This window comes from Quercus lobata, chromosome 5 (assembly GCF_001633185.2).
Source record: "Quercus lobata isolate SW786 chromosome 5, ValleyOak3.0 Primary Assembly, whole genome shotgun sequence".
Classification (NCBI taxonomy): Eukaryota; Viridiplantae; Streptophyta; class Magnoliopsida; order Fagales; family Fagaceae; genus Quercus; species Quercus lobata.
In genome coordinates this window covers 42,873,590-42,884,290 of record NC_044908.1, presented here as the reverse complement: position 1 = coordinate 42,884,290, position 10,701 = coordinate 42,873,590, and the positions used below count along the sequence as shown (strand labels likewise).

The 10,701-nt window shown below is 34.4% G+C and overlaps 1 protein-coding gene and 1 long non-coding RNA gene across 2 annotated transcripts; both read right to left on the bottom strand.

The window, feature by feature from the left end:
• Nucleotides 1–1,869: 1,869 nt before the first annotated feature.
• On the bottom strand, nucleotides 1,870–6,093 carry LOC115991615. The gene is made up of 4 exons (XR_004092247.1): nucleotides 5,888–6,093; nucleotides 4,439–5,178; nucleotides 2,397–3,776; nucleotides 1,870–2,206 (listed from the first exon to the last, which is right to left on the bottom strand). It is a non-coding gene; the product is annotated as an uncharacterized LOC115991615 (long non-coding RNA).
• A 1-nt stretch (nucleotide 6,094) lies between these two features.
• Nucleotides 6,095–9,805, bottom strand: LOC115991613 (NAC domain-containing protein 73-like). Its single transcript, XM_031115433.1, has 4 exons — nucleotides 9,620–9,805; nucleotides 9,248–9,493; nucleotides 8,857–9,046; nucleotides 6,095–6,747 (listed from the first exon to the last, which is right to left on the bottom strand). The coding sequence occupies exons 2-4, from the start codon at nucleotides 9,404–9,406 to the stop codon at nucleotides 6,287–6,289; spliced, it is 810 nt and encodes a 269-aa protein (XP_030971293.1). The 5' UTR covers nucleotides 9,407–9,493; nucleotides 9,620–9,805; the 3' UTR covers nucleotides 6,095–6,286.
• Between the last annotated feature and the right edge of the window lie 896 nt (nucleotides 9,806–10,701).

Below are 10,701 nucleotides of genomic sequence, written 5' to 3'. Positions count from 1 at the left end.
CATTACTAAGTAGCCTATTAGCCATTATCGTGGGTCAAACTGTGCTCGACATAGCGATGAAAGGAGTCGGCCAAGCCATAAGTATTCATGACAAGACTTTGGAGGAAGCTGCCAAAGAAGTATGGGATTTCGTGACAGAAATGGATGCGGTGAAATTAATATTAACGGCAAAAGAAATTTCCCTTCAAACCAAAAGTACGCATGCTGAGGTGATGGGACTAAAGGAAGAATTAGACAAGGCCAGAAAGGAATTGATGGAGGTAAAAAATGACCCAAGGGGGGTGAAAGCTGTCATTCGTCCTCCCAAATTTCCACCACCAAGCTCTAGTAGTGCTAATGGCAGCAAGGGTGGAGATGGCAGTGGCAGCGGCGGTGATGATAAAGATGGCAGTGGCAGTGGCAATGGCAGTGAGGGTGGAGATGGCAGTGGTAGTGGCGGTGATGATGGAGATGGCAGTGGTGGTGATGGTAACGGTTGGGATTAGGTTTGTTTTATAAGGTATAGGAGTAATTTGAAGGGTTTATTTTTTATTTTTTATTTTTTTAGTTTAATGGGTTTGGAGCAAAACTTGTTTGGTGCTGAAATATGATAAACTCTCTTTTGTATTTTTTTTTTTTTTTTTAAAAAAAAAGTGGTAAGATTAATATTCTAACTTATTAAAGCTCAAGTTGACTCAACATTAATGAAGCCAAGAAGCAAATATTTGAGGCTCTAACACAACTGTTGATTGAAAATTAAAGTTAAGTAGCTGACATTCGATGCGTGCCAATCAACACTTGAGGGTGTACTTAACCCTTGAAAACATGTTGTTTTGAGTTAGCTCAAATTAGAATTAATTCATGTAATTGAATGCATGCAATTGAATACACCTTAAGAAGGGATGCAATGTTTCCCGAGGGGACGCAATGTTTTGCGAAACAAGTACACCTTAATATTAACTTTTTAGGTCCTCTGCAATACTCAAAGATTATGATTTTCCTTTATGGCATGATTTTTACAATCACTTAAAATAAGGCCACTGTATGGTATTAATAGGAACGGAGCTAAGGAAATAAAAATATTAAACGAAAAAAAGAAAAAGAAATCAAGGCATGTGCTTGTTGCACACACATTCTCCCTCTCAAATAACGCATAGAAAACTGACAAATATTTCAAATACCCTCTCTTCTTCTTTTTTGCCTAAACACAAAGCTCGTTTCTCTCTCTTTCTCAAGCTCCTTCTTCTCTTTCTCTCTCACAGCCTCGTCAATCAATCAAACTTTCAGAACTATCAAATTCTTTAAAATTTCAAAACAACATTCATGAGACGTCAATCATAAACAACAAGTTTCATATTGTTTAGAGTTGTGAAGTGCTACTGCAAGAATCATTAAAAAGCCTCTAGCTAATGACAACATTATCTACTTATTATTCTTTTATTCTTCTATCATAGTCCTCAATTGTTTAGACATTGAATCTCATTTCAAAATGGGTTCTTTTTTAATCATCACGTTAACCTTTTGTCTTAATATAAATGATAAACTTGACTTCAACACAGCTTTAAGAACCCTCAAACTCAATAACACAGAATTTATTTTTAACAAGTCTCAATCTATTTTTCTTTTTTGGTAGAATATTTTACAAAGATAATAACACTTGACCTTTTAGTTTTTGTTTGTTTCTTCTTTTTTTTGTTTTTTAATCTTAATGTTGAGTTACACAACAGCAATCATATACCTCACAATTGGGATCAACCATGTTATAAAATATAAAAATAAAAAATAAAAAAAATTTTGGGATCAACTAGATAATGCCAATTCTTTAATACATACCTATTTTTGGCTCAAGGCCTAGTACACACTTTACCACATCTCAAAACCATTCAAAAGTGGCCACCAACTCAATTCGTAGTGTAAAATCCAATATACAACATTCCAGTTTTGAACTTCTAAAGATTTTCCTATTTTTGGCTCAAGACAAGCAACATTCATTGAGAGTAAACTTCATGTACACACACACAATGATACAACACAATAAACACATACACAGAAAGTTCACAATACCCATATATTGTTTCATATTCACATACACAAACACATCAACCAACTAACAAACCCGGCATACCAGTTGTCTGCACATAGCAGGGTAAAATTAGTCTCAATTAAAGAAGAGAGAACATACCAATAATGTTCTTATCCCTTGGAACATCAACTAACAGCGCAGGACCTGTCAAAACAAACATAAATAATCATCAATGTCACATAAATTAATCAATTTATTGTAAGCAAGAGATGAGTTCCAATGTAAAGGGAAAATAGAAATGGAAAACTGCTTTTGTGTCCCTTTTAATTCCTACTAGTTAAAATCTGACCCAAAAACATAGACCAAAATCAAGGACAATCAAGGATAATAATACCTGTCCATTAGTCTGAAAGCTCCATGGCATGACTTTCCTCCACTGCATTTTCTTCATAATCATCAAGAACATTTTGAATGGTAGCATCTTTTGGAACACCTTTAAGTTTGCTCCATAACCAATTTTGCCCACACATCATCCTTCTAAGGTATCATACGGCTACGATGTGGACTCAACAATCTCCCGTTAGTGCTAAAAGCCGACTCTGAGGCAACTATTGTCATAGGAATAGCCAAAATATCCCTTGCAATGTGTTGCAAGGTAGGATACTTACTACCATTATGCTTCCACCAACCCAAAACATCAAATTGTTCAGTTCTAGGTGCCACTTTCTCACTAGTATAAAGTTCAAACTCCGATATAATATCCTTACCCCTTTGGCCTATGTTAGTAGTCGCATTACTAACAAACAAATCATAGTCCCTCATTGTATCATCATGTTTATGTGTAGCACTTGATGTAGATGTAGAAGATAAAGCTTGAGAATAAATGACTCCTCTATCAATGTTTTCTATGACATACTCCGCAAATAACTCAAAAAGAAGGTTCTTAACCTTGTCAATTTCTTCGTTAGCCTTACTACCATACATTTTATTAAAATAAAATGTCAATAACATCAATATATATCTTGGATCTAAAACAATAGCCAAACTTATGATGTCATGAACGTCACTCCAATATCTATCAAACTTAGCTAACATCTTTGCTGCCATTTTCTTAACCAACTCATCTTCACTTGAAAGCCACTGATTTAATTCCATCTTCAACCAGAAGACCGAAGGAAAATAATGATTTGTCGTAAGGTAGGCAGTACCAGAAAGCAACTCAGTAACTTTATGAAAGTAACCCAACTTCTCACAAACAATTTGTGCTACCTCCCAATCCCTATTAGTTAGAGCAAACTGATACTGAGGCTCACAACACAGTAAACGGGGAAAGACATCTTTATAAATCAAGGTAGTTGAAAGCATCAAATATGTAGAGTTCCAACGAGTCCTACAATCAAGTACCAGTTCCTTAGTACTTGCAATATGTGATTGGTGAGATATTTTTTCAAAAATTTATGTTCTTTTTGGCGATTGTGCCCAAAAATAGACACTACTTCGAACCTTCTCAATACCATCACCAATTACATTCAAACCCTCTTGAACAACCAAATTCAGAATATGTGCTGCACAACGCACATGCAACAATTTTCCACCTAAAATAAGTGAACTAGTTTGAAGCTTATCTGAAATAAGTTTCATCATGCCATCATTGTTGCTAGTATTATCTATAGTTATGGCAGATAACTTCAAATCAATCTTCCAATCAGAAAGACACTCCAAAAGGATTTTAGAAAGAGAATACTTATCATGTGGAGATGGCATACAAATAAACCTAAAAAAATTAAACATAAATATGGTTAACTAAAGAAAGCAAAAAGCTGCAAACTAAAAGTAGAGATACATTTCCTTTAATCAAACATGTAAGATATAAGCAAACTATACAAACAACAAAACACCAGTAGCTAAAAGCTGCAACACCTAAATAGATCAATCAGCAAACTAAAAAGAAACTGGAACCATACTTAAAAATAATCAAACTTATTTTTACGATAATAGTAACAAGACTAAATTTGATAGCACCACTATTATCCACTTCTTAAATTGGTCATGGTTGCATATATAGAAGAAGATTAAAGAAAATCTTGAGGTGGTCAAATCATAATTTGAGATCATACAATTTTATTGAAAGCATAGCAATGAAAACAATTGATTTAAAATGCCTTGAATCCAAATCCCATTCTTCTATTCTAGTTAGCTTAATCCAACGGTTTTTATCTAAATAAGTTCCATGGACATACATGTTTGGCAACACACGTAATAGAAAATCACTACAAAGATAAGTACCAATCCAATTAAAATCAGTTTCTTTAGATTTATGCAGGTTGGGTGTGGGGGTCCAGTGACCATCACACACATAGTATAATACTTAGGTTCAAACTTAAAAGCCCACTACTTGGATTACCATTGAAGACAACCAACAAACTTAAAAAATACCTTATAACTCGGCTTTCCAAAGTCCAAGAGTCACTTATGTAATGCGCTGTGATTACCATGAATAACCTCTTGCTGTTGTTTGCAGTCCACAAGTCCCTTGTGATTGCACCTTTACTTGCATTCTTGTCAATTTCTACCATAGTCTTCTGCTTCTTTTCATTATAAATTTTTTTGATATCTCGCTTCAATGTGTTTCTTCCTACTATTTTAAATTTGGCTGAAGACCATCAATAAAATCCCAAAACCCAACATGATCAACAATTGCAAGAGGGTACTCATGCAAAAGACCATTCAAGCAAGGTCCCTCCTCGAAGCCTCCTGATCCTCTTCATTAAAAACACTAGGGCTTGAGATCCCTTTACTTCTTGTCCTATTGTGTTGTTTGACAAGAACTTGCTTCCTAATATCTGCTCCTTCCCTCGGAGGACTTGCTTCCCTTGGAGCACTTGGACAACTTTTTGCTATGTGCAGTTTTAAATGAGTTGTCCCTGATGTACTTGCTCTAGCCATAAGTCTTCCATAGTAGTTGCATTGGGCCTTAACTTTCCCATCAATATTCTTTTTCTTAAAATGATTCCATACGTCTAAAATTGTTCTTCTTTTAGTACCTTGTTGTTGTGGATTCTCAACTGGAATGAACTTAACTTCCTCTCCAAACAACCATTGTGATTCTAATGTCATGCTAGTTGGAGGCCTTGGGGCTAGGGTTGAGGCAGAGGATCTGGTAGACATGTAGGCAACTACAAAGAGAGAATGCAAGATTGATAAGATGAGGTCAATAAGATTGAGTACAAAAAATTGTTTCATTAAATTGTTAAATCGTATTGAGCTCTAGAATAAAATATTCTCCATTTAGTGAAGACAAATCAACATTATATTCACAAAATGGATTGAAACCTTCTACATATAAATATTCAATTATGTTCCGAATGAGATTAAGCAAATTAAGTTAGTGCTGCCTTGTGAAATGCCTAGTACAGATTTTACAGAAATTTGTCAATATCAGAAACCTATTCACAATTGTTAAATAAATTTGTCAACACTCAACATCAGAGTTGTACTGCATTTCAAATGTGTACAGAGTACAAACTATTAGTTTTTAAAGAAAGGCTCAACCATTAAACATGAAATTGAGAATGCTTGAAGAATTACCAAGTCTTACATGCTCTATTTGTGAAAAAAACTTAGACATATTCACTCCTCTCTATAAATAGACATATCCCCATATAGAACCAAACAGCTTAATGCAATCAAAAACCAAATCTAACACATACCCAATTGATAAAATTCAATCAAAAACCAAATTCGACACATGACCAGCTGAATTCAAACTCTAAAACCAAAATCTAACACACACCCAGATGATAAATTCAACAAGACAACACAAGTAAACAACAAGCAAAGAACAAAAAACCAAACTAGCAAAAGAGGGAAAAATAAGTCATTTACCTGAGGAAAGAAAGTGGTAGAAAGACTAGAGACGATGAACGAGGAACAATAATTAAGCGCAAAATCGATGCCAAAACAAATAAATGTGTGTATATGTGAGAGACAGAACTTTCCCACAACACGAAGTGGTGAGAAGAGACGATGAGGAGAGGCAGAGAGGCAGAGAGAGTGTGAGTGACGGTGAGAGAGGTTTAGGGTTGGTTGGTTTTTTTTTTTTTTTTTTTTTTTTTTTAATATGGGTCGGGTTTGGATAATATCCATACCCTACCCGAACAATTCGGGTAATACCCATACCTCACTCGGTTAAGCTCTACTCATGAAGAACCGAGTATTACTCAGAATATTTGAATCGGGTAGGGTTGGATATCCATTACCCAATAAGTATGGCCATCCCTACCCCTAGTCATAGTTAATAAAAGGAGTGTTGTAATGCTCCAAAAGAGCTGTAGGGTTTTTAGGTATAGGAATCTCATTAGGACTATTATCATGCACGCTTTGGTTATTCAATGAATCCTTAATACTTGAACCACATTGTCTAGGTTGTGTCTGGTAGAAAACCTTTGAAACCACTAATTCTCCATCTTTCTCTTCTTCATTGTTTCCAAGATGGTATTGGTGCATCACCCAGTTTCTTTTCTCAGGCTTTCTTTGCCTGCCATAGTTGGTGTAGAGAACCAAGATCTTTTTGTACCCCTTCACTGCCCCACCAACAAAGACTGGCCTTGTCTTGCCAGTTTTGTGCCATCTCGTCTCGCTCCCATCTTCATCAGTGTGGACCTTCCTTCGTTTCCTAGTCCCAGTCGTGTATGCCTTTGAAGGTCGATGGAAGAAATGCCGGATTTGGCCGTCTTTGCTTACTCCTGCATGACCAAAATATGCATACAAAACGGGTTGTACAATTGTGATTAAAGTTACATTGATTAATTGATAATATCATAAGTGAGTACTTGGGCAATCAGCATTTAGAATTACTTACTTGTAATTACAAAAAAGAAGATGCCATACATCGTAAAGATAGTCAAGTTACTATTTAAGTTGACCAAATCCAGAATTAAAATTAAAAAGAAAACTCGAGGCATCAATTTAAACTAAACTTTATGCTATACCATCAACCTACTACAGGGTCAAGCTTTGATCTAGTCCATTGGATAAGGCGTATCTCCTACCATAAACCTCTTTATTTTTTTAAGTTTGGAATTCACTATAAATAAAATATATGAAATTAAGCATATTCTGAAGGTGTCTCTTTACTAGAAAAAGGTTGATAATATTTAAGTCTAGAAACTTACAAATCAAAGGGTTGTAATTCTATTTCTCTAAGAAGAGTATGTTTTTTCTAATAGTGACTTGTACCCGACCATAACAAAAACAAATAAAAAAAAAAAAAAAAAAACATTTTATTGAATTTTAACTAATATGTTGAGAATTCATTGCTGACCTAAAACAATTTGGGACCAAGGCTTGGTTAGGGAGGTCAATGGGGCAAGGCAGGGTTGGGTCAAAGCCCTCATCCCCACTTTGATGTGTTTGGTAAAACTTGCATGTGCATGGTGGGAGCGGGGTAGGCCAGGTGCAAGGCTGGTTGAAGCTATTTTTCCATTCCTAATGAAGTGGTTTTGACATTAATGTGATAGAAATGAAATAAAAGAGAGATACAACCATGAGAGAGAGTTTGGGGATGTTAATAAAATGTAAAATAAAAATAAAAATATATGTATTAATAACTTAAATACATGTTAAATGAAAAAACACACTTGTGTGCACACGCGCGTTCCTACTTCAAAGAGGTAACTTGTTTGAAATCAAGTGAACAAATGCTTTTATCTCTTGCTTACTCTATAAAGCACTAGGCTTTCATCTTTTGCTTCTTCTTCTTCTTTGTCTTGCAGTCAAAATGTAAATTTGTGCCCTAAGATACTAAAATTGTGCCTTTTCATGAAAGATTTCTTTGGTGCCATTGCAAGGTAGCTTTTTTAATTTTAATTTTTTTTGTCATTCATGAAGCTATTCTGGTTTTTTCTTTTTTTCGATAAGACATGAAGCTATTCTTAAAAATGCACAATAATGAAATTAGTTACTTTTCAAATATGACAACTAGTAGATTGGGAAGAAATTAATGATTGAGCTAGGTTACATTAGAATTTCTTCATTTCAAATGAATTTCTTTCAAGATTCGGACTAAATATTATAAATTTTAAAAACATATTTAATTTCAAGTCATTGAAATTCTTAAAAAGATAATAACATACGCACAGTTAGATGTAAGAAATAAAATTTGAACTATGAACTAGACTCTCCACATTTAAATAGAGAAGATTCTTACCTCTCGAAAACCATTGTATAAGTGGTGCTATTTGAGATTTTATGATATAAGTGGGCATCTTAAAGAGAGTAGAAGTGCCAATCAAAATAAAAATAAATAAAGAAATAAAGAAAAAGAAAGAGAGAGATAGAGTAGAAGTGCAACATGATGTTTTACTTGAGCTTTTACTTAAAAAATACTAAAATGAGTTGGTTAAGAGAGGTCAGCAAACCCTTGTGCATGAATTTTGTTTTTACGTTTCTTTCAAAAAATGACGTCTGTGAATGGAGACGTACCCTCCAACAGATTAGGTTTTCATATTCGCATATATTCCAGATATAGAGATAGAAATCCGTAAATATAATTTTTAGGGCAGTACTGAAAATTGATTTGAATTGTGTGTGTGCCTAGTATTTTGCTCCACGGCACCCAAATTTAAAATCTTTTCCTATAAATTTTGCCCATCTCGTAAAAGAAAATGTTGTCAATCATTCTCAAGTAGGTGTCTTTCCTCCTTAACTCATTTCACTATTAGCCTAAATGTCATTACTAGAATTAACAATAAATAGTGTAACCTCGTGCCTTGTAGATATTTATTGTCCCAAAATCATAGAATTTAAGAGATGAAAGAAACGTATATATGCAAATTAATTAGGGTAAGTATCACCTGGTAGTTTTTCTGGATGAGTATAGCAAATTCCATTCTCTCCCTCAAGTGTTGGGATGAATTCATCAATAAGAGGATGAAGCTTCCGCGTATCAGACAGAATCTTTGCCTCTAAATGTTCAAGAATTTCACGGTCTGTCGGATCAAACTTCAACCCTGCTGGTAGCCCCGGCAAATCTTGAATTCCGGCCTATATAAGTCACATAAATTTATCAAAAAAAAAAAAAAAAAGAAAGAAACGTAAACAACAATAATACTAATTAAATAAAATAAATACTAATAAATTTTTTTTTAAAAAAAATCAAGGAACAACAAGAGGACAAACAGATATATATGCTGACCACAAAAAAAAAAAAAAAAAAAAATGGTAAAAAATTATAAAAATATGAACCTGATCTTGGAACTCTATGTCCTGGCCACATGATGGGCATGTTATGGTATTCCTGATATCATCGGTTTTGGGTGGGTCGAGAACATTTGTATTTTCTTTAGAAGTTGCCGTGATTATCTGAAGAGCCCTATCATCGTCTGAATCATTGCACCATGTCATCTCTTTGTTTTTGCTCTCATGCCCATCCCAAAACTCGATTTTCCCTCTGGTTTCTTCCAGTTCTTCAGAGTATAGAGATCACTTTAGCTACCAACACAACGACATAGAGAAATTAAAGAAACTTGAAAAAAAAAAACAAAAAACAAAATACAAAATAATTTATTAAAAAAAAAAAAAAAAGGAAAAAAAGTAGTAGTAAAACTAGGTTGTCACTTTTTAAAACACGTTTTCCTTGACCTCCTTCTTTTTGATATTAGGAAAGGAATTTAGTTCCTCCTACGCACTTTTTTTTTTTTTTTTTTTTTTCTTCTTCTTAGCTCATGAGCTGATTCCAATAGTGCGTGAGAGAGAGAAACAAAGAGACAGGAGAGAAAGAAAACCGAGAGAACAAAGGCTATAAAAGAAGGGAAAGAAAGGGAGTTCTAGAAATAGTAAAGGTTGCTTCGACTGTAAGTTTGGTTATGCTTGTGTGTATACGCTTGTACGCAATAGAATAAATTCATCTTGCGCTTTGTAAGTTTTGTTTTATACTTTATTATTATTATTATTTTTCCTATGTGTCTAAAAGAAGGGTTGGGTTATTTATAAGAGCTTTATTAGGAAAGTTAAAACTAATGTGAAAAAAGGGTACAAGCTAGAGTGGAGATGGGGCAAGGTGATTCTTCTGTGGACATTTCACCTCTTTAGAGAGAGAAAGAGAGAGAGAGCGATTTTAGATCAGCTGCAGTGTCAACCTAGAGTACTCTCAAAGCTTTAGTAAATTTAGACATATACGTACAAACCAACAAATATGAAAATAACTAGGCATATTACACCAGCCTGTATATTCTCACTAATCCCTTTCTTCACGTAGGCTTCTCATGCCAAGCAAGGAATCACATCCCTCTCTCTCTCTCTCTCTCTCTCTCTCTCTGTAACTGTGTGTGTTTCTGGTGGGAGTCTATAGTAAAACTTTCTCAGCTGTTACAGTGCAACATACTTAGGGGTGGCAAAATTGGACACGACCCGCGAACCTGACACGACACAACACGAAATTAGCAGATTATGAGTTCAGGCTTAATGGGTTTGTGTCATATTTGGGTTGACACGACTGACCTGTTTATTAAATGAGTTGGGTTAGTGTTCAACATATGAAATCCGTTTGACCCATTTAATTAAATGACATTTTACTAATATATCCATCAAACTCTAGGTACATAAACCTATTAGTTGTTGTGGTTTATTTTCTTTAACGTAGTATGATTGATTATTTTTTATATTTAGATATGTTTTAGTTTTGAGCGATTATTTGTAAT

Coding starts and splice junctions, on each gene's coding strand:
- LOC115991613 (XM_031115433.1), bottom strand. CDS start 9,406: ATGACATGGTGCAATGATTCAGACGATGATAGGGCTCTTCAGATAATC. Junction 9,047..9,247: donor ACATAGAGTTCCAAGATCAG/GTTCATATTTTT, acceptor TGACTTATATAG/GCCGGAATTCAAGATTTGCC. Junction 6,748..8,856: donor TCATCCAGAAAAACTACCAG/GTGATACTTACC, acceptor TTGGTCATGCAG/GAGTAAGCAAAGACGGCCAA.